The sequence below is a fragment of the Trematomus bernacchii genome, unplaced genomic scaffold (assembly GCF_902827165.1).
Source record: "Trematomus bernacchii unplaced genomic scaffold, fTreBer1.1, whole genome shotgun sequence".
NCBI lineage: Eukaryota > Metazoa > Chordata > Actinopteri > Perciformes > Nototheniidae > Trematomus > Trematomus bernacchii.
The window spans coordinates 6,452,918-6,477,192 of NW_022988098.1; the positions used below are offsets into that span (position 1 = coordinate 6,452,918).

A 24,275-nucleotide genomic window follows, 5' to 3' on the forward strand; every position below is an offset into this window, starting at 1 on the left:
TACATACTCAATACTGTGGACAATCCCCACAGGAGCAATTTGGGGTGAAGTGTCTCAGGGACACAACGACATGCTGACTGCAGTGGGGTTTGAACCTGTGCTCCCTTGATCCGAACACCAAAGCTCTATCCACTGCACCACACGCCTCCTCATTAGATCATATTTAACATTTCAGTGGTCGCTGTATAGTTCACTTGGTAGAGCTGGTGAACTATACTTTCTGTCATGTCTATACGGCACTTGTGGCCTGAAAAATCTTAAAACAAAGTAAATGGTCCATCTTATCTTATCTTATCTTAAAAGCAAATCTGAAAAACCTAATCAATGGACTATGAAATGCAAAAGATAGGTAATGTTGCAATACATGACTTTGAAAGCTGTTTTCTTAAAAGAAAAATGTCCACTTCATATGTCATGCCTTACAGTTTCATTGCTGTCTACATTCAGTATTTCATAGCCTAATTTATTCAACAACATTTGAGCATGCTGATTTTCTTATTTCCCGGAGCAATACAAAGAGCAATCCTACATTTATTTTACAGAATAAACCAAAAATGTTCAAATTTTCCTGGAACTATCCAATGTTCTGGAACTGATGTATAAAACAAGTGCATATTTAATAAGATGTATATACAAAAAAAAATACATTAAGAAACATTGTAATCCAAAAATATTTGTTGGATTGTTATTTGCCTTTCTTTTTACCAATGTGCCCGTAGTCTCTCCTTATACATTCAAATATTGGAGACTCTGATAACCAACTTCTAATGCATACTGCTACATTACATATACATATTTATATCATGTAATCTAGTTAAAGTGACCGTACTCCTTCTCCTTCCCCTTAAGTCTGATTACATTTGAATAAAGTCAAACACAGGAGGAATTACACATGTGTCTCACCACACTCAGCCATCTGGTTTCCAATGCATTTCAATGCATGTGTGATTAAAGATTACAATGACTCTGTTGATTTCTGTGCAGCAGTTTTCCTCTCAACATAAATATAATTAATGGACATATTCAGAATGCATGGGTGAGTGGATTGATTACCAAAGGTGTTGCATTGTTTCAAATGCCACCATTAACCACAGTGGCTTAATGAGTGGAAGAGGGAAAGGTCAATGATGTACGCAGCGGTGGGAAGAGGATGCTCCATTTATTGTTATTTATTGCAGCGAATCAATTGAGACCTTTCTGACTGTATAGCTGGTTTATTTCTGCTGACACTTTTATAAGTTTGAGCAACAGAAATTGAGCAATCAATAAGACAAACTCAAATAAAGTTAGGTGCTCTATCGGAAAATTGGCTATACAGTGCAGTACATGCCCCGGGAGTCATTATATATATATATATCTGAGAATATGTGCATTCAATTATTCAATGTCAGTCATTTAAAATATTTAACAACCCCCAACTATTTCTAGTGTTTCGCTCTAATAATAGTAGCTCTCAGACTGGTTCTACAATAATTTTGCTCTTTGTTGGACAGCAGTTGACATGCAGCTTCATACAATATTTCACATGCTCCTATTTTCCTATGGGATGCTTTGTGTTACTGCCCTGAGTCAAAATAGCAATAATTTATTGAGATGCTTCTTTTCGCGTGGCGGTTCTTCTTGGAAAGCACCTCTCTCTCTGCTGCGTTATTGACAATAGCCCGAGGATTAAGTGGATGTGCAATCAAAGAGAGACTCCAGCGTGAAACAGGATTGAGTCCATTTAAATTAGGTGGGACCGCCATACAGAGGGCTGGCAACAATGTACTTGAACTGAGGTTATTCCTGTTAGTGTTGTAGTGGTGAAGACTTTGGAGTCACGGATGGACGATCAGTCATGGAAAGCATCTCACTATTTTTCTACTGGAGTATTTACTACTTTTACTCCAACACAATTCAGACCCTATTACAATTAATTAATATATGTATTTTGAGCCCAGTCTGCTTTGATTGGTTGGCTGTGTGGCTCTGTTGTGATTGGCACGTACAATGTGTTGGAGCGCTAGCTAATAGAAGTACAAGTGTTATGTACTGATGTCACTATGTTAAGAAAGTAGGCAAAGGAGTCAGATGGAGGCGTTTTGAGGGGGGAGTGTGTGGGAGAGAAATTCCCTCTGGAGGGAACACAAGGATTTTAGCCTTTGCAGACCATTTGCATGCACACAAACCTATTTAACACACCACACACATCGGCTAAAATACCTCAAAGCTGTGTTTCCAAGGTTAGTTTTTGCTGCAGGAACACATAGAATCAGTAACTGTCTCAGGCACAGGAGCGACAATAAATAAGGTGGTCATTTTTGAAGTCCTTTATAGATGAATAGATAAAAGTGCTGATGCTGCCTGATAGAGAGGCAACCCACCTCCTAATATAAAACACAATGCCGATGCCATGTGGGTCGACTGTAATACATCTGAGCGCTGAGTGATTGACAGCTTCTAGATGTTTAAGGCTGGGGACAGGAGCATCTCTATAAATAACATCAACATATTCCAATACGGAGAGAAAGGTTGCTCGCACATTCCTTTCCCTATGATAAAATGAAAACAGGACCCATCTAGCCACCTTATATTGAGACTTTGGTGTTGTATACAGGTTTTAAAAGTAAATGTAATCTCTCTAATAGCTTACAAGCAGAAGAACTTGCACATTATTATAAGCATTCATGTAATATGGGAAGGGGGATAATGTAAATGGCTTGTTGAATCCAATGTTTTCTGATCGGCAGCCCATAGAAAAAAGACAACATTGTCTTATATTACAGTTTTTGGGGTTGTGGGATGATCCAGTACCCAAATGTGTGTGCACAAGCACTGGAAAAGTGAGTTTTCACAATGTAGTATTTAAAGAGAGATCAGAAAACAACAGTTAATTTCCTTAGCTCTAGAAAAAAATTAATACTACAAAATAGAATCAACAACATTATGGTTGAATATTATGAAGAAATGTCAGACTTTAAAAATTCAAATTCACGAGTTACCCACTATGTATACAGTATATTGTTAAATACATTTGTTTTACTTTTTACAGCTGTAATAAATAAACAATAAAATACAAATAATTCCAGAGTGGTCCATCTGCAATGTGAATGCAGTAACAGAGTGTTTTAACACGGTGGTCTTGCTACTATAATACTAATGGAAAACAGATCTTAGCGCTGATTCCACCACCGTGGCTGATGTAATTCTAAAGCAGTCCACTGCATCACTTTCCACTGATTCCCCTGCTAATTCAAGCTCAAGTGGAGCAAACAGGCTGAGCTTTTTGTTTTGCTGTTGCAGAGCCGCTGATGAGCTGAGGTCATCTTCCTGCAGTTCTTTCTTACACAGGCAGGCATGTTCAGCAGAGTCATCAAACATCTGTCAATCGCTGATTTAGTTCACAGTGAGCACAAATAATCTTAGGAACATAAAACTTGGCAGGTCAAAATCAAATTCACGTGACTCATTTGTCACTTTTTTTTTTAAAACAAACATTTCCTTAGATCCTCATTAGTGGAGGTGTCTTGTTTTGAGTTTATACAAATGTTGCTTTTAATTTAAAATGTACAGCTGTGAAATTATTCGCACAAAGGCTTCCAGTAATTAGTAGGAGAATAACTGTTGCCAGCAATCAAAAGCAAGACCCTGCCTTTTCTGTACCGTACAGTAAAAGTCGTTCCTTCATCCTGACAATCTTTCACATCCTTTTTGCAGCTTTATATAAAACAAAATCAACCCAGCGTTGTTGGCAAATGACATTGCCAATCATTCTCCTTCAGCATAAGGCGTGCAGATGGTCCCCCCAGGTCCCCGGCATGAAAAACTGCTGATTTGAGAGGAACGTCATGCTTAATTAATAGCAGCCGTAAACGGGAGTGCTTTCCATGCACAGACTGATGTACGCCACCATTTGCCTCTCCCTTGCCAGCAGGGATATTCGCCCCTGCACATCCCGAGCGTTATGGAAATGTAGGCACAACCTGCTCAAACACAGGATTAGTTTGTGATCTTTCCGTGAGGACGGTCTTTCTTTTCATGTGACAGTACCTTAATCCCCCGTGACTAGAGTTCAAGCCTATGGAAAAGGGGGTTGTAATGACATTATGGGTGTGCCCGAGGAAAAGAGACGAGATGAAGGGCACGAGGAGGCAGAACCTGACACGCCTGCATAGAGATGTATGAAAACTGCTCAAGGACTTAATGCTGTAGTGGAGGAGTTGAGTGAGAAGAGATAAACTTATATTGAGGATTATATGTCCAACAGATGCAGCGATCCAACCAGTTCATCAGGCCCAGCCATCCTTAAATAGATCTTAATTTGATGGCTCAGTGACGAGCTACATTTATCCCACAGGCGGGCGAAAAAAAGCTCCAAACAGATGAAGAGGAGGTGCAGCTTGACCGTGTACACATCGCTTAGTATGTATGGGGCATACCTATCAGAAAAGCAATTTTCACAATGCATTATACCTCAGATGTTACGATATTCCTTCCCCAGTTATCCCCTCCTCCTGCTGAAGGGGAAACAGCCCCTGTGGTGCAGTCGGAGATATAAATAGGGCATGGTTTTATTTCACTCTCATAAACATGCAGATTGATTAGGGTCATTTTCTGCTAGCCTGCCTCCATCCACCCAAGCCTTTCCCTCCATTAGTGATGAAAACCTAGATTTATTGCCACGTCCGTCACTTCCAGACCATATTTCTCTGGCCCGCTGGATGGCTGTTTTTATATAGATGAACGCTGGGAATAAAGCATATTAAAGGCACGTGTGTCTCTGTGTCCATAGGAGCGCATACAGGTGGCCAACGGAGCATTGACCATCAGCCGCCTGACCCTGTCTGACACAGGGATGTACCAGTGTGTGGCCGGGAACAAACACGGCGAGGTGTACTCCAATGCAGAGCTCCGAATTATAGGTAAGGCATTAGTTGGTTGTGTGTATGTCTGTTAGAAAAATATCACTCATCACCGGCTTGAACTTCAATATCAGGATCCATGTATTTATTACCCTCGCAAGAATGGAAGTAGTCATCACATGCAGAGCATCAACTAGTTCCTGAACAGTGTCCTTCACATGCTGATATACAAGAGAGGGAGTTACACAGTCACAAGATGGAGGAATATAAAGCAGTATTCAATGTTTAGTTCAGATTAGCTCCACGTCAGAAATGATCATGCTTGTCATATGTCTCTCTCCATAGAGGCTGAATCGTCATGTTAATCACATAGCTATCATATGCCTAAAACAGTCCTGATGCTCTTCTAGGTAATCATGCATCCTGTCATGTACACAGCTACAGTTGGGATACCTTTGTTATCATGTGTACTCTGATATTGGAAGAGGACATTCAGTATTTTCCCAACAGTGTCCATTTGCAAAGACATGTGTTGATTTGCATTTGTTTGTCCATATTGTTCTCAAGTTTGCTTCGTCTTCTGCTCAATACCTTCCGGATGATCTACGGCCTCTCTGTTATTGGCCGCTAATTGAAAAGCATTAATTATAGGATGAATGCGTCCTGCTGACAGTGATGTATTTCCAGCGCTGCTCCGTCCACCATCTGCCCTGTCAGGACTGTCACTCTGTACTCCCCGCAGTTCTTAGTCACTATTCATCTTCCAACACGTCTAGTTACTTAAGTTTTGAAAAGTTGCAAAGATATTGAAAGGTGGATTTTATTATTTTTCAATTGTTTAAACCCAGGAAGAAGCAAGTCCTTAACCCATAAGACCACATAGGTTGCTCAGTACTTCCCTCTTATACCGTAACAACCATTCAAGATCACCTAAATAACTGCACCTACTGGTGGCAGAAGATCAGAATGTCCTCAAGCCTAAATATAACAATCAAATGCTTATATATCCTTATATATACCTCGCTCTGCATCCATCACAGCAAATTGGACTGAGTTTATGATGCCTGTTCTCAAACCTGACTCCAAAATCTTTGAACGAGCTCCCCATTGAATTTTGGTCAGCAGAAAGTCTATATATATGTTTTGTCGCAAACTCAGAACCCACCTGTTGCCCTAACTTGCCCGTTGAAAAAAATAAATAAAAGAGCACTTGAGTTCAGCCCAATTGAAACTAATGCACCAGCACTTAAAGCGAATATACCTGTACTTTCCTTTTAATATAATTTAATGTCATGTAAATATGGTAACGTGTGAAACAGTCGTTTATAATTAGGTTTAGGCATCAAAAGTACTTGGTTAGGTTCAGGAAAAGATCATGACCTAGGGTTAGGGTTACCCCTAACCCTAATTAGGGTTAGGGTTAGGGGTAACCCTAACCCTAACAAAATAGCCAAAACATCATCATAATGATAACTTAAAGATGACTAGTGGTTGTCTCCTGGGTGAAAGTCCTCGGTTTGTTTGACTCATCCATCCACCCCCACCTAATTTTGTAGAGATTTTCCCTGATCTGTTCCTAAACTCTAACCCAGGAGACTGATTTTAATCTAAACCGTGACCAAGTATTTTGTAAAGATTATTTATTGATGAGCTAAAGAACAAGACATTTCGGTCCTTACTGAGAATAATTATAGAGTTATAATCTCTTCAACCGCACATCATTAATTATAGGCTTTGCTATTAGCTTTTTGATTACCAATTATTCAGATAGTGAATAATGTAATCTTGTGTCTTCAATTTACCACGGCAATAAAGAAATGTATTTATGAACTCATTATCCAAAATGGTGAGAAAAAAAAGAACAGAATTAAATTATATATTCGATAAATCGTCAGAGATAATATGAAGGATGAAAAAAAGTGAGGTTTTAATTTGCCGCTCTTGTCTCAGCTGTTGCCCCAGATTTCTCTCACAACCAACTGAAGAGCCAGACACTGGTGAAGGTTGGAGGAGACGTGCTCATCGAGTGCAAACCAAAGATGTCTCCTTGGGGTGTGATCTCATGGCGGAAGGGCAGCGAACCACTCCGAGAAAGTAACAGGTAACACAACATGTACTCATTTTGTTCTGCTTCTACCCCACTGTGAGGCTTTGGCTTCTCCTCGTGTGTTCTCATTACTTTTAGCCAAGTAGGGATCCCTGGTGGCCGTGTTCGTCTGCAATAATACAGACACATCTTTTGCTAGACAACACTTGCTCCTTCCAGATGTACCGTCTTGTTCCCATTTGAATATGTAACGTTCAGATTAAGTCATCACCGGTTTTATGTTTCCCCCAGCTGGTTGCAAAATTGGACGAGAGTCAAGTATGATATGAACGAAGCAATCGCATTTTCACTGCTACCTTCATTCAATTTGTCTTTTCAGTAGGTAATATAACATACTGTACATTATGGAGGGAAAATGTCCTTCTTTTCTAGTTTACATTTTGTTCACTACCACAAGCAGTGCTTGAATTGGAATAAAAAAGGTGCCAGTACTCTAAATCAGCAACTGTTTCAAGTCAATTTATTTATACAGCCCAAAAACAAGAATTTGGCTCAAAGTCATATAATATATTCTATAATGCTGGTGGGTTTGTCTCTTTACTGTATATTTTAGAAAGGCTCATTGTACTTAAACAAAATGACTCAGGGTGCATCTGAGATTAGAGGGGGTGCAGGGGTAAAGTGCTATTTTTATAAGTCGGTAGTGGATCCAACACAAGATCTTTTTTTTAAATATTGAAGTTAAAAGCATCAATCTGGTGCACTTTGAGAGCAAAATTCAGAGATGTATGGATACATCTCTCAACATCCATATGAAACAGAACTGTAAACAGATTTTCTATTTCTTTATGGAATTTCTTTTTACAAATCACTCCCCTTTTAAACTCTATTCTTGTTTTACTGTCATATAGTATTTCGTTTTTAGTGAGTTACTCAGATGAGTACCAGGAGACAGCGTTTGGTACTCTGGTACAATTGTGGTGAAGGCATCTGAGTTAGATGTATTTGAACCAAAATGTCTACAGGCATAGCAGAAGATTGCATCTTTTTTTACAGGATTACCTTGCAATTATCTGCACTAAACAATTGAATACCATTAAGATAAGCCCACATTACTTTATTACTTTATAAATGCATTTCTGTTGATTTCCAATGGGCAACTTCTGTTTTGAAAAGTGCCTCAAATCTTCGTTCTCTTAAATCTGGAGCAGGGTGCAACTCCACTGGTTGCTTGAATACAAAAATACAAATGTGAGAAGTTAAAAGGGAAAGCGATCTTAATCTTTCTGTACCTATATGCGTATAATCTGTTTGTTTGTGCCATCTTTTTTAATTTAATTGAAGTCTATGAGAAAATGACCCTATTTCTCGATTGAATTATTACCTCGGTAAACATTTTCCAAATGAGGTTATGGGCTTGGTCATTAGTTTGGATTTGTCTGCAATACAGAATTATGTTGACTTTAATATATTATCATTATTATGAAAAGATAAGACGGTTAACCAGGTTATGCTTTAGGTACTGGCTACCTGGGTATGAGTCCTAGAACTACAATACTTTCACTGTGTGTTGTTAGCTGTCTAACCCTTCAACCCAGTCTCACGGCATTTTGTGTTTTAGTCACGAAATGTAATCTATTGATTCGTGTTCACCAACATGATTTTCCCATTTTTTTCGTGTCACACAGAAAAGCAATGTATTTCTATTGGTAGTATGTTTCGTGCCTGCACCACGTCTTTTTGTCTGGTCGGGTCTTGGAAGACCAGAAGCTGTGTGGTTCATAAAAACATTTTCTTACTCAATATGAAGCCACGATTATTTAAAATTGTATAATGTCGGACTTTTTTTGCCGTCCGCGAGGAAAATAAATGGGGCTCAGAGCCTCAGAATACTGAAATCTGTATTTTTTAGATCTTTTTTTCCTTCTAATTTGTTATTATTTGGTGCAGGCACGAAACATACTACCAATAGAAATACATTGCTTTTAAAATCATTCTGTGTGACACGAAGAAAATGGGAAAATTGTGTTGGTGAACACGAATCAATAGATTACATTTTGTGACTATAACACAAAATGCCGTGAGACTGGGTTGAACCCTAACCCTAAGCATTCTGTTGTACTTGGTTCCAAAAAAATCAAGTTAGCGACTCCAATCATCCAAGATGGTGACTTAAAAAAACCAGGATGGTAGTATGGCCAAAATCCCAAACTCAAGGCTTCAAACATGGTCCACAAACCAATTGGCGACGTTAGATTGACCAAGTCCTCTTCTGGTATACAGTTCACGATTTTATCTCACAATAGTGAAACATAAAATACTTGCGAATACTGATCCTTTCTCGTAGTATTCACAGTAAACTGTTCAATGTGGTGTTATAGTGTCAGTCAAGCCTTCAAACTTATGTAAGTTGTATTTAAAACTGACCTTGCCACACATATCCAACAAAGCAGTGCTGAAAGATGTTTTACTTTGCTGCAAACTACTTGTTCACAGGAGGTCCTTGCCTAATTGATCTGTCAGAATTGTCCCATAGAGTTGGCTGCAGTGATGGTTAAAGGGTTTATGATGATGTCCCATGGTGACTTGTCTTCTGTTCTTCCATAATATATGAAATGCTTGCTTTTAATGACCATTTTTAACTCAAACAGCTAGCACGTGTTTTAGATATCATAAAGTATTGAATCTAAATTACACCAAAAGCCTCCAGTCACTTTAGCCTTTTTTTTTTGCAGGATACATGAGGAGATGTGTTATGTCGTTGTCAGATGTGGTTAGATCAGCATAGGGAAAACCTGCATGAAGACTAAATGAGTAATACTTTATGAGGTTTGCTGTGTTCTATCTAAGTGCTTAGAACTTTTCAACTCAGCGGGGATGATGAAATCTAATTATTCAACGTCTGACACCACGTTTTCAGTGGAGCAGAGGGCGATCTTAGTGTCTTGCCGTATTTGACCCCTGGGGTGCGACGTGTGCTACATGAGATACACTTCCCACTGTGTTTGTGTGTGTGTGCGTGTGTCTGAATGAAGTGTGAAGTCTGGCCCTGTAGCCTCATCGCAGCCAGGGGTCATCCATCGGGTGTCACCACTCTAGCATGACTCTGCTCTGACAGCGGCTGTGTGCTCACTGTCTTGCCAGCCTTTGCATATACACAAAGCAGTGTTGTTGCTTGTCAAACAAAGTGGCGTGGAATTTGCATAGTGGTTTCGCTGCTGGTGCCCTTCACTCGCCCCGTGTCAATGCCATCAAACATTTCAACTTCTCAGTACCTGGGCCATTTTCTCCCTGTTGTTTTGAATTCATAGCTCAGATTGATTTCACATTTGTCTTTGGTGTGACACGAGTAGATGTCCTCCTGGCATGATAAATGAAATGGCCGTGTCCCAATGCTAAGTAGGTGCTTTGTATTTTCGGAAATTCTACCACTGCATGCACTTGTCCTTTGGTGTTCTTGTTTATCCCAACCATAAATCACAAAAAGACCAACTGCTGTGAGGAAAAATTAATGATTCAAGATTTGAATCATCAAAGTGTAACTCTTTAATAACTCTTAAATAATAGAAACAAGGGAATTCTTCTGTTACTGTGTGATGGATTTATACTGCAGCCATTTAGTTATTTGGTGCTCTCAGAGAAACATGATAATAGTACAATTAGTAGATGGATTTCTTTAACTCCGTCTTTGTTCTGGTAGTCTGTTTGATGTTCAAAAATATGTCTTAATGCTTTAACTCACATTAAATAAATGATATTTGGCTCAGACCACCTGTGCCGCCGCTGCTCCAAAATTAAGAAGAAAGAGGCACAGATTTGAAATAAAAATTCAACAGTCCCAGCTGTATTGCATTAAAAGCAAATGTTTTGACATGATGCCAGACTGTATCGCTAGCTAGGAAGGGAAGAGACTATTTGCAGAGTTTGGAAACACATGCCAGCAGAGCCTTTGAATGTGCGGCTCCCCCTTACTCTCTTTCCTATTATCTCCCTTTTATCGCATCTGTGACACACAAATACAAACCCATGTGTTGTGTGCCACACAATAAAAATGTGTAGCATCTGTCGTGTTAATCTGGAGAACAGTTGTTCACAGTTGTTTTTTTAGCTTACCAACAATGGCTGTCCTGCCTGTAGGTAAAGCTTTCAACTAGGGGTCCGCCAGAGCGCCAACTTGTGGTCTGTGAGGGTACTTTCCTGTGGATTCATTCAATAAAACTAATACAAATAAAAGGTTTTGGGTTCATTTATAAAGCCAGTTATTTAGCATGTATAAATGTGATCAAGAAGTCACATATATATATCAAATTAAAGTACATATTAATATTTTTGCAACATTTTTCAAAGTACGATCAATAGCTAAAACTGCCATAATGTACGATAATTTGATGAAAACCAAACCAAATGGTTTGCGCTCCCTCATTTCAATTAGTTTCCAGGTGGCAAAATATGGAAATGGGATCCTACTGTATTTTGTAAAAGTAAGCTACAACAGAAATGATCAGACCAAAGCTTTGATACGAAGATAACGACGTTGGTTAGCCAAAACAAAACAAGAACAAAATCTGATTTGGGTACGTTTTAGGTGTGTCAGTGAGTCATGTTTTACTTAAAATCCAAAAATGTTGAAGCCTCAGTTACACATTTGATCAAATCTGGCAATATTCTTTACCAATGTAAGCTAGCTAACGTTCCCTCGGATGCAGTGACGCAACATTTTAAATAAAAACGTGTTCAAGGACACATCCGTTTAAGCTCCAAAGCACAAAGTAAGGAAACATGACCATAAATGCAATACATTTGGATGCATAATGGCAGGAAGTGATGGTTGAGGGTAATCTGAATATGTATTTATGTAATTATAGCTGACAGTAGCAACACTGCCTTTTTTCTATTACAGTATGTTCTTTTTTCCTGATTGATTTCTTGAAATACTTTGGGCTTTAAGTTACAAAAGGTAGAGATGTCCTGACCTTCATCCTTGTCCTGTTGGCTGTTTTGCAAGACTTTAATGAAAGCAGGCTACGGATGCAAATAACTGCAAATGATGGGACAAACAACATCCTGGTTTCACACATCAGCTGTAGTGCTATATTTCTTACTTGTTAGTTAGTGCGAATGCTGTGCCACGTCCGATAACTTCAGCCTACTTTCAGCTACAGAAACCATTCAAATATCAAAATGTTCAGTCTGTTCAGCAATCGATGGGAAACTTTCAACTTTTTCTAAATATGTTATATTTTTTGAAATATTCAGCTTTTTAAACTCTTTTTTTTAACATGGAACTCAATGGGAGGAGCCTTCAAAACCTCTTTTACCTACACCTTGCGCCAAATGCTACTCTTTCCACATAATTTCAGCTAGAGACTTCATGCCAACTTTAAAATGATCACAAGACCTTCAGCTATTAAAATCTTATTCAGACTTTTGATATCTTTTAAGGTTTTGGACTTATCAACGTTTAAGTGTTGGTAAATGTTCAGGCTGTTTTAGATGTTATAATGGCTGTCTATGGGAGGGACTCTTCAGGGCTATGTGCGTGACATCATCACTTAGAGTGTAGAGGGTCTTAAAAATCTTCTGAAAAAATATTTTAAAACTGCTCTCAGAGCCAAAATATACACTCTATTCAAATAATTTCAAAAGATTTCAGGAGCATAATTAGTCTGGCCTGCTCAATTGCCTTCATCATATCAAACGGACCCACCGTTCTGGCCCAATAGTGATCTGAGTGACAAAAAAAAGTCCACCTAGCTCCCTGATGCTCACTTTCTGAGCCTTCCTATTTTTTTATAGGAGCCATAGTTTTTGAACAGGTGGCAAAATTGTCAGATATATTCCTCAATGCATTCTTAATGGGACTCAGTGCTGCAGTTGGTAACCATGGTGTTGCTGGGCAGATTGGGGCCACACACCTGAGTGACATCATCTAATCAGAGCAGACATGCCCACAGACAGACTGGTACACGCACACACACACACACACTGGTTTTTATGGGTGAACCTCCCATTTATTGACGTCAGACATCTAATTTTGTTTTTCTACACCTCACACTCCCCAAAACCACACACCCCTTCAAAAGAAAAGCCCTATAGATGTAATGCTACTTGAACTTATACTACTATGTACATCTGATATCTAACTCCTTCAGCCTACTTTCAGCTACAGAAACCATTCAACTATTACATTATTCAGCTATTTCAGTACATTGAGGCTATACATGTTGTTGTTTATACCTTTTTTAAACCTTCTCTTTTAAATATTAAGCTTCTTCACTCTTTTTCCTACTCTTCCAGTTTAACATTTCACTTTCAAGTTTTCAATAAAGTCATTGCAATGCATTTGAGCTGTAACAATTTTGATTCAAATCATTTCACTTTTCTCCATTTCTCCGCTAAGTTCAGCAACACACTTGGTTTCTGTAGCTAAAAGCAGCTACAGAGAACATTCAACTAATAAAATATTCAGCTTTTTCTGCATTTTCAGCTAAATTCAGCCACAAATGTTCACAGTTTACAGCATTCGCACGCATTTTCTGCAGGAAATGCATTTTATAGTTATATTTGTTTCTGTATAAATGAATCCCAGAAAATACCATTGTGTTTGCATGTACAGTCTGTGTACACATGCATGTCTGAGCAGCTCTGTTTGGTTATGCACCTGCACAGAGAGTTTCGAAATTATAAGAGGAAGCTGTGAACCCCTTTTTGTTGAAGATTAATTGCCCTAATTGCGTTACAGCACTCCGCAGTGGCTTCGGCGGAAAGGGAACCAGTGTCACCAGCTGGGTAATCCATCTTCATAGCAGCAGCCCCCTTTTTTTCCTGCAGAGGACCAGTGGAGGGGGGGGGTGGGGGGGTCTTATCTACCCCAGACAACCCTGCAGGGACGAGGTTTAGATGACATCAGCTGGAACAAAGCAGCTGAGAGCGCAGAGCAGGGCTTTCTGATGAGTGTGTAAGTGGGCCGTGTCAGCCACAAAGAGCAGCCCTTTTAAAAAAAAAACACGCCATTTCAATATGTCAGTAGCGGGAAGAAATCACGTTTGTTTGGCCGCTCACACCAGACACACTCTATCAACCGTTCTCCCGTGAGCCGCCGCAGAAATGTGCTGACGCCCCGATTGCTGTTCCCTGTGCATTAAACACCATCTTTTTAAAGAGTATTCATCTCTATCGGCTTTGGCAGTCATGCAAATATTTGCGCTGCATCCTTCAATCCTTTGAAGAAGATGTTTACCGCTGTAGGGAGGCATTAGGGTGCTTTGGGTGTGGCAGAGAGGGAGAAACCCCCCCCAGTTTAGTTGTTTTAAGCGCAACATGCACAGAAAATACATGTTGCCTTGTGCGCATTTCAGAAGATGGGCTATAATTATATAGCACTTTTCATACAACACATGCAGCTAAAATTGCTTTACATACGTTACATAATTGTTTTGCATTTTAGCCTTCACACTGTCCTCCCCAAGGAGTTGAAGGACAGTAAGAAATTCTACATATCCGAGTATCCATGGCAATCCCATTTAGTAAGCGCGGTCCAAAAGGTCACGCGTCGGAGATAGGTTTGAGATATGGCAATGTGATGCAAATGCGTTATGCTAAAATGTTCTTTTCTTTTATTGTGCTGTATTTCAAGGTAATGCATCAAATAAATAAAATCTATATTTATTGACAAGAGACCAAATATGATCCCTGCTGGTGGCTAGATTTCCCGGGGAAGCAGAAGTTGGTCCTTTATGTGTTTTATAATTGCCGAGGAGAGAACAAACTGCTCCTGGCAAACTGTTCCCCAGGTAAAAGGCCAGGAGAGCTCCCACTGTGTCCATAAGTGCACGGCAAAAATTACATCATAAATAGATACCTAAATGTCTTTTGTTTGTTTCAAATCCCAACTCACTTCAACTAATTGAAAATAATTGCTGAGTAAATGACATTTATTAAATGATTTCACGTTCAATAATACATCATTAACATTCTCCGAGCTCTCGACGGAGCCAGAAATTAGGACAGCCTCCGTGACATTCAGAAACTCATTCAATTTTGTGTTCTTTTTAAAGCTGAATCAAACAGTTATCTGAATTTTTTATTTCTAAAAATACATTTCAAAACCGATATATTTCGTAAAAACAATATTGTAACGAACAATAACAAGGTGACACAACAAAACATGTAATTGGACAAAACTAGCTCTGTTTAAAAGTGTGATTATATGAAATAAATATGTTTGTTGCATTGCATGTGTGTCTTTTTGGTTCTTGGGTGTACCGGTGTATTGGAATTATATTACCTCTGTTTTTGTTTTTCGTTTGTTTTATAATTATAAGCAGTATTCTATTTTGTTTTTCATTATTTAGATATGTTTTTCTAACGCGCACGCCAGAGTTTCCGTTAGACTTTTTTTTTGCCGGAGAGATTTAGATTTGCCGGACTTCAGCATATTTTACCGGTCATAGTCCGGTAATTACCAGCTAACGGAAACTCTGGCGCACGCACACACACACACACACACACACACACACACACACACACACACACACACACACACACACACACACACACTCAAACACACACACACACATACACACACACACACAGCAGCAGCCCTCTACTTGCTACAAACTTAAATATGAAAAGGTTCAACTACGCACACACATCATCTCTGCTCGCAGCACGCTCCCAGGCATAGATTGTGCAATAATGTATTGCGCACCTTGGAGGTGCAGTGCAGGCATATTGTCATTCAAGAGATGCGTTGTTCATTTGGAAAACATGTTTTTATTTTAGCCTATTTACCTCGTTAACGTAAATAATACTCATTACATTGACACATGCATTATTTGTGATTAAAATAATGGTTGTTGGTAATGTATTAGCGACCCCCACAGATGTATGATTTCACTGCGTCCGTGGGAGCTCAGACCCTCCTTATAGGAGCTCAGCTCCCATTGGCTCCCACATAACTCGAACCCTGTATTTAGGTGTCCACAAACTATATTATCTCGTACGTTAAAAATACAAATGTAGGAAAAAAATGCCTTAAGCAACTTTGTGTCAGAAATACAGTGAGCTAACGGTCTGCTCTGATGATCTCTGTGACTTCAATGGGAGTATAAATAGTTCTGTGATCGCTCTATAGGGCCTGAAATGGTGCTGATGGTACTGTAATGGTTTATTGGCCACTACTATCGACTCTAAGGACATGAGCAGTGGATCCTCAGTGTTTCTTTATGTCTTGTAGCGACCCATTTAAAGGAAATTAAGAACACTCTAATGTTTAAACACTCTTTATTTCCCTTCAAGCCAGAAAACTTGTATTTTGTTAAACGCCTATTGGAAATGTGCACTTTGTGAAACCAGTGTTAGCTGGAGCAGTCGCTGTGCACCTGGGAGTTTTAACCGTTTCATTGACATCTTTGAACAAGGTTAGTACAGGAAGCTTGTTGCCAAGGTAACATCTCTTCAAAGTTTTATCAGCTCCTTTTTTTTCCTCCACCCCAGATTAGCGGTTTCAAACGGCTGGAGATGTACAGTCCCATGGCACGTGGAAATAAACATAAAGGAAAGATGCTTTTAGAAAGAGTGGGAAGATAGAGATGGGAACAAATGTTTTCAAAATAACAGCCGTGTTAGGATTCATAAAGCATGGCTTGTCTTGGTAAAACTGTCAGAACAGAGGGTGTCACATTGCACTGAACAGTGGCGGGGAAATAAGGGATCAGAAGATTGTTGTTGTGATACTCAATATGTACACTTGTAAGCATTGTAAGAAAACTGATCTCTTTCGACTCCACTTTGAGCAATAAAATGAAAGAAATAAAATAAAAAGCACTTGCATACTAACTAAGCACTTAGATACTAACTAAGCACTTATATACTAACTAAGCACTTACATACTAACTAAGCACTTATATACTAACTAAGCACTTAGATACTAACCAAGCACTTAGATACTAACCAAGCACTTAGATACTAACAAAGCACTTATATCCTAATAAAGGACTGGCTTATCTAAAGCCAGTTGAGTAGCACTTGAAATGTTTTGGCTCTATGAAACCTGATGTACTTATATGATTCTGTTTTCTTCAAGTTTGTATCTTCTTGGTCTAATGCACTTATTGTAAGTCACTTTGAATAAAAGCGTCAGCTAAATGCAATGTTATTGGTGAGAACTGAGCATAATTTCAAAGATCAGGAAAAACTGTCAAGTAATTATTAAAGATATTGATCAGTGCAGGTATGATGTTTTTGTCATGAGTTAATGAGTAAGCTAGGGGGGATTTCTTTAGCTTATGACAATGCACATTATACACTTGATTTAATCTAGTTTAACATTGCATTTTGTGTTTACTCATTGAGCAAATTAACCTTACAGAATGTGTTTTCATTTATTAGTTAGCAGCACAATATTCCTCTTTTCTTTCTTATTATACTTAAAGGTCCCATGTCATGGCCATTTCTACTGGTCATAATTCCATTGTTGAGGTCTACTAAAATAGATTTATATTGTGTGTATTCACTCTCTGTCCTAAACGGCTTGTTGGAGCTCCTGCCCCCCCTCCCTGTGAGCCCAGTGTGCTCTGATTGGTCGGGATGTTGCGAGGCTCGCTGCTCACTGAGCTGGCTTACTGGTGTGGTTTCCGGGTCGGCGATACAGCGGGACACAGCGAAACTCATCCTGAGCACACACAAACACTCACAGCCGAAGTAAAAACAATAAGTGTGGCTTGATATTGAGTAAGAAAAAGGTTTATAAACGCTGTGAGAATGGGTCTGCGGAGAGCATTTCTCCGCGATCCCAACTTGTCTATTACCAACCAGGGAGCTCTATGCAAGTCAATGGGACTCCCTGTTAGTTGAAAATGTACGCTAAAGGTCCCCACTGCGTTTGATGGTGACGCCAAGGGATCCTGGTGTGTGAGGAGCTCCGCAGATTGGTCCATTTTGGTTCCCGGAAGAAACAAATGGAAAATGAGAAATCTCCAACGAGGCGTTCTGGGGCAGCATAGACAGGTCTTTTCTGTGTTAGAGTTGTACTCGCTACAGGGTGTACTTTGAGGGTTTGTGACTCTGCAGACCGTTTACATGCAGAAAAACCTTCATAACACACAAGGGGACGGGTAATAACCGGAAAAGCATGACATGGGACCTTTAAAGTAAAGTAGTTGGATCCAACATCAGCCAATTTAAAAAAAAGTCATGGGAAAGTTTGTTAACTGTCCCCAGGGGAAATTACACCTTGGGTCAGAGCCTTTTCATATATAAGGTGAACATATTATTCTATCTATATATTTTTTTTAAAGGTACACATCAGAACATTAGGGTTTTTATAACAGTGGTGAAAATGTGAATGTTTTTCACCTTTTTGTATTAAGTAGACCAAGCTAGTTCTTGGTAAATTTACTTAATCTTTGTCTAAAAGTAAATACACATTGTTACTCTGAGAAATCCCAAAGCAAACTGTGGCCTGCTTGGCCAGTGATCAAAAACGATGTTTATTGGTTGGACATGGATATTTGTTGGTAAGACATAAACGCTAATCTTGTTAGAAAAGACACCCTCTTCAGTGGTTTAAAGCATCTCAGTCAACACTGCCTTACTCATCACTGCATTCATGCTGGGTCAGTACAAACAAGCTGTGTCTTTATCCCACATTGCGAGTAAATCACTGCTTATTCAGACGATCAGTTGGGACAGCCATGGTTTACAGAAAACACTACAGTTACCAGGCTTAAGACTAGACATGTTTACTCGACTGGCTTCGGGCCACATGGCAGAAAGTTGTGGCATCACTGCCCAGAATGGTGTCTGTGGTTGGGGACATGATGTGTAAAAAGGCAAAATATGCAGAGTTTTGTAGTTGAACCTGAAAGAAAAGCCAAGATGGCACTTTAGCAATTATCTAGCGTAAAATCTGTCCCTTTCAAACATCGAGCTGTGAGACTATATTTCACCCGCTAGTGGAAGCTAATCAGCTAGGCTAACGACAGATTAGGATAGCCTGGTTTATGACTGGGATTTTAATTTCAACACACAGAATCAAACGTGTTGAAATCACAAAACAATGGCAAAAATAACAGTCCTTTTTTTTGGTAATAACACACGTGACCAAACAAACACCATTGATATGTGTTTATTAGCATTAGCATTAAAGGAAAAAGATTGCAGATTAACCGAAAAAATATCAATTGGAGAGCTTAGAACTTTTCCGTAAGTGAACGTTAATGCCTATATCTGCCTTTAAAATATGTAATTGGTTCTTTCGTGGCCCTTGCTGCCCTCTTCCTCCAAGTTTCATGCAAATCAGACCCTTAGTTTTTGCAAGAAAAGAGACAAACAATCCAGAAACCAAACTGAAAAGGTAATCAAGTGAACACCAGCGTTGTAACACACCTGTCTAACTGCCTATTCCCCTTGAGGAGTTGAGGATTAAATACAAAATAACCATCATTCTTTGAGCTCTATGTCTCATTGAATAGTGAATTCAACTTTTAAAATGTTGCTATGTCTATATTTTGTCATGAAGAAAACACTAGCACATCTCAAAGTGGCAACATACACGTAGCTTGACACACTAATGGGCAAAGTATGCGCAATTAACTTAATTTCAATTCAAAAGCTGTCTGGAAATTGGCCTCGATTGTGGGCCCCCGCTTCTACCCATATATCTTGTTTTATTCATCACATATCAGGAATTGAGCTCAGATATGTGCACTTTGAGTCCTCTCTAATTCAGCTTTTTACTTTTGCCAAACTATTGACACATTTAAGAGTGAGCGTGCCGCGTGAATCAGCGAGCATGAGAAATTACTACCGAAGGATGTTCTCTGACTCATTTCGTGCCTGGAGCTGTTTCCAATTCATCTGCTACTGTAGGTGCGTTTATAGCGCTAAGTGGTGTCGGTTAATGTCTGAGATGTAGGTGCGAGTTTAAGTCTTAAGAGCTTTTGACTGGCTCACTGAGTTAAAGTGAGAAGAGGGCATCTGCATGTGGCCTGGATGCTGATTAGTCCATTAGTTTGTGAGTGCAACACTTGCTAAAGCTGGATTCTGCCAGATTGCATCTGTAGTCATGACCCGGTGTTAAACTGTCCCTCTTGCATACTGTATATCCCTCCCATATTGGCAGAGCGAATAAGCATGGCTGTCACGTAAATGAAGAGATGTCTCGCAGAATGATCTCAGTTTATTGGTCCATCTGCTCTGCCAGACGCACTCCAGAAAGAATCAGCGTCAGGAGATCACCAAATCTGTGGAAGAGGCAAAGCAGCCAACTTTGTATTAATTTACTTATCGTCTTATCTTTACACGAAGCCTTTGTTCTGTTTAAAGGAGATTTTAATAAGAGTCTCATCGCATGTCTCAGGGCTTAATTTTACGAGGACTTGGAATTAATAAGCGCTGTACGGGAACAGGTGTATTAATAAAGATGGTGATTAAATGATCTGTGTGAATGGACGTCCCAGCACTGCTATTTCAGTCTCCTCATTCTCAGACTGCACGCTGTTTTTCTTATTAAAAACATTGTTTGCCATGTTTAAATGTCACTTCAAATTTTTTCTCATCAGATCTCTAATTTCCTCATTTGCCTCTAATTGAACATCTGCTCGTGAAGTAGAGTGCTGCCTCTCTGCGGAGGTTAGCAGTGTGCAGAGCCATGCCTGAATACTGAATGTGTACCCAGAAGGATTTATTTCATTACTTTGCCTAGAGGAAAGTTTTACTACCTGACAAGGCGGCCGTGGACAGCTGACTGGTGCTTGTCATGTTGTCTGTGCCTACAACTCTCCACCCTGGCTGTAGCTTAAAAGAGCCATGGAAAGGAGTTCCCCAAACGGAGGATTAGTGCTTTGCTGATCCTGGCAGCTGCAGACAAACACCCAACAATGTTCAGAGGTGCCTGCTAGCACACACATCCGCATAGCAGATTACTGTGAATGTTTTATTTATCCCAACACGTCTCAGAGTAAGAGCTGCTCAGGAAGTGGAAATAATCTCATCAGCTGGTTGAAACCTCAGCGCTGCCCAAAGTCCTACTTTTGTTTGTTCTTTGGATAGTTCCAGTTAGCAACTACGGAAGTTGTTCTCCCTTCTTTTGTGTGTTCATGAGCCTTAATTTATAATGTGTAAACAAATTAGCGTAAATAAAAAAGGATGTGTTGACCGTTTAAACAAGTGGGGAGCTGTTTCCAACTTCATTGGGTTCATTCACTTGAATTTCCCAAATGGGAATGCATTTTTCCGATTCTTCTGATGAAGTGAATGCAGCACAAATGACCTACTTCCCATCGTTTACGAGTGTTATTTGGATCTGCTTCATCATTTAATGGGTCATCAGACACTCTTACATTTAGTTTCCTGAAAATGAAGCCAGTAGTTTTCCCGTACTCCTGCTGACGTGAATGCAGCACAAATGACCTACAGTACCTCCCAATGTTTACGAAAGTAATTTAGTTCTGCTTCATAATGGTATGGCCTGGCCCTTCATACCTTCTTATGATGAGTTTCATGAGAATGAAGCCAGTAGTTTTTCTGTACTCCTGCTGACAGACTGCTGACAAAAAAACATAACCTTTTAAGGATTGTTAAAAGAAAATTCTCTATAAAATGGCGATAATGATCTTGAAAGGTCAACAGGTTAACATTGAAAGCTACATGCAAAAAATAACTACTTCAGGCTGTCAACTACTCAACCCATATGACAAAATATGGCTTGATTTTATTTAAAGCAATTAGCAAAACTGCAAGACTTCCTGATACCAGCTATTTTCTGCTTCTTTTTTTAGCTCTTGACCATTGGGCTGCCAATGTCACTTCCCTTCAGTTGAATATGAATCACTAGTTTGATATATTTTGGGCTCTAAGCAGGGGGGACTGCACCATGTGTGTGACACGCTGTGATCATCAGATCAATTTAGAAGTAGCTCATGATCTCAACATGTCTCACTGCTGTCTGTCAAGTGTGGGTCGTAGGCATATTTTCAAGTGCAAGAGGACACCACAAGTTATTTTAATCAGACTTTAGCATGAAAACCTAATCATGAACGTTTCTTTTTTAGGCCATTGAATTGAAGAACCACGCGGTAGATGATGTTAGTTTAGACTTTATGGATCTAATATTCATGGGGTCTTGAGTTTTGCATCTTTCCAAGGTAAGCCAACCTGATGATTTCACAGGATTTGCATTTGTGTAATGCTCTGTGACAGGGAAAATATCATGTTATGTGATAAGATGTTATCCAGGTATTTTTCATCTACAAGAGAGATTTGTCTCCAAAAGTTGAAAAATCATACTAAAATTGTGGCCAGTTACTTTTAGAAACTCTGGCATTAGGCGATTGATCGTCCAATTTTCCCTTTTGTAGATATTTTTTTCAACTGGCCTAGCTTTTGAAAGAGTTTGTCAGGCTTTGCTAGAATGTGTTGCCCTCGCCTTTTCTAAAAACTCAAATGACACCACTCAGGTTTCTCTGCGTCTACCATTTTTTGCCGAATGTTCGTGAACCGTCTGTCATCAGATCAATTGGGATTAGATGAAGCCATTTTGCAAGAATGGATCACATTTGCCTGACATACTTTATAGATAGTTGAACAAGAAGGGATTAGCAGTTCCTTCACTCAGTTCCTCCACTCAGGCATGAACCCTTATCATCGAATGTACCTTTTTATGCCATGCAGGTGCATCAGCATGCTTTATTTAAACATGATAGACTAGTGTTTGTATAGACAGTTACGACCCAAGAGGCTTCAAAGTTTTGAGGTGTAATGAGTCACAGTATCATCCAAACACTCGTAGTTGACTAGTCCAATTCATATTTCATGTGTCTTTTGCCAAACTCCTCCCACAAACAGCGATTGTCCAATCATATTTCAGCAAATCAGCAATGACCAGCATGTATAACTTCGGATTTTCCACATGCTTAAGAAGTTTGCAATGGGAGTTTGGTTTCTTATGTCTTTTCGTTCAGATTGTAGACTAATGTTAGCAGCTCTGTCTTGTTCTCTATAGATTCTGAGAAATGTACGGTCAGCAAACCCATCAAATCTCATTATCCGAGATCTCCGTATGTTGTCTAAACACATCAGTTAGTCCTAATCCTGAAAGCCTTTTCTCTTGTAACATTAAAAGTTAATCGTACGGCCCTAACATATACACAAAGCATTCATCTACACTCGGTCTTACGACTGTAGTCAAAAAAATCAGTTAAAATGGAGGTTTTACTGAATGACTGACAATTGTTGGCTTTATATTTAAACATATGCATTATAGCTGTATTGACATTTTTAAATGTAAGCTATTTAACATGCTTCTGGTGCCTCTTACACTTCCCCGATGAACAGACTGTACGATGGCCTTTGCCTTTCAGTCAGAATCATTAGCATTCATTAAACTTGTTGTTGTATTTAGGGACCATAATAATGATTAATACATCTATTTACCTTGCAGCCATTATGGCCGTGCCTCCCACACACCACTGCATCACTCACAGACAGAGTCTATACTTTCAATCATTAGCACTTTATTTATTGATCAATCAATCAATATGTATTCATATAGCCATTTTCTTAAACAACATTTAATATGAAGTGCTTTAAAAAACAAAAATTCAAAACAATACCCTCCCCCCCTTACCAAGTAACACATGGCTTTGTGATTGATATAGAATATAAGTCAATAAATACATAATACATAAATAAATACATTTAAAAATAAGAATGAAAGAAAGAGATAAGACTATAAAAATAATAAAATACAAATAAAATAATAATACAAAAATGGTTAAAGAAATAATCTAAAATAATTTAAATACAATAAATTAAGAATACAAAAATAATACAATTGTATCATTATGTTATCTCATGTTAACATAGGGATCACATGGCAACATTTCTATCATCTATCAGTCTAACCCTACATATATAATGGCAGTTTCTCCCTTCTCCAGTGGTGTTAAAACACGTCGCTGCAAAGATGATGTTGCTGACTGACTAAACTCAAATAAATCTCACACCCGAGATAAAGTGAGTTCTGAGATGTTTGCTGAGATTAGGTCAAAGCCCTCTTTACTCGCCTGCATCCCATGTACCGCGCGCTGGGATTCTTTTTATCTGGAAGACTGTGGCTGATATCATTTTTCAAAGTGAGAATCCGCCGACGCAGCATGAGTAATCCATCTTGGTTCCTCTGACAATTTCCCGTGGAACATGTGTGTGCTCTTTATTCCTGAAGGGATACCTCAGCACACGAGAAGAGATTAATATCTGTGTGAAGGAGGAATAAACCAGGAGAGCAATTTGTGATTAAAGGAATCCTCTGGAAGTTCATACACAAGCCTCTCAGTGGGCCCAGCCTATAGACCCCCTCTCGTCGCAATGCAATTACCAACACA

The 24,275-nt window shown here is 39.2% G+C and overlaps 1 protein-coding gene across 1 annotated transcript in view; it reads left to right on the forward strand.

Annotated features, from left to right (window-relative positions):
- Positions 1-24,275, forward strand: part of cntn4 (contactin 4) — a 159,350-nt gene that overhangs the window by 102,999 nt on the left and 32,076 nt on the right. Inside the window, exons 10-11 of the mRNA XM_034122023.1 lie at positions 4,772-4,901; positions 6,792-6,942. Of these exons, the coding sequence (XP_033977914.1) occupies positions 4,772-4,901; positions 6,792-6,942 (281 nt within the window). The remainder of the gene's footprint in view (positions 1-4,771; positions 4,902-6,791; positions 6,943-24,275) is intronic.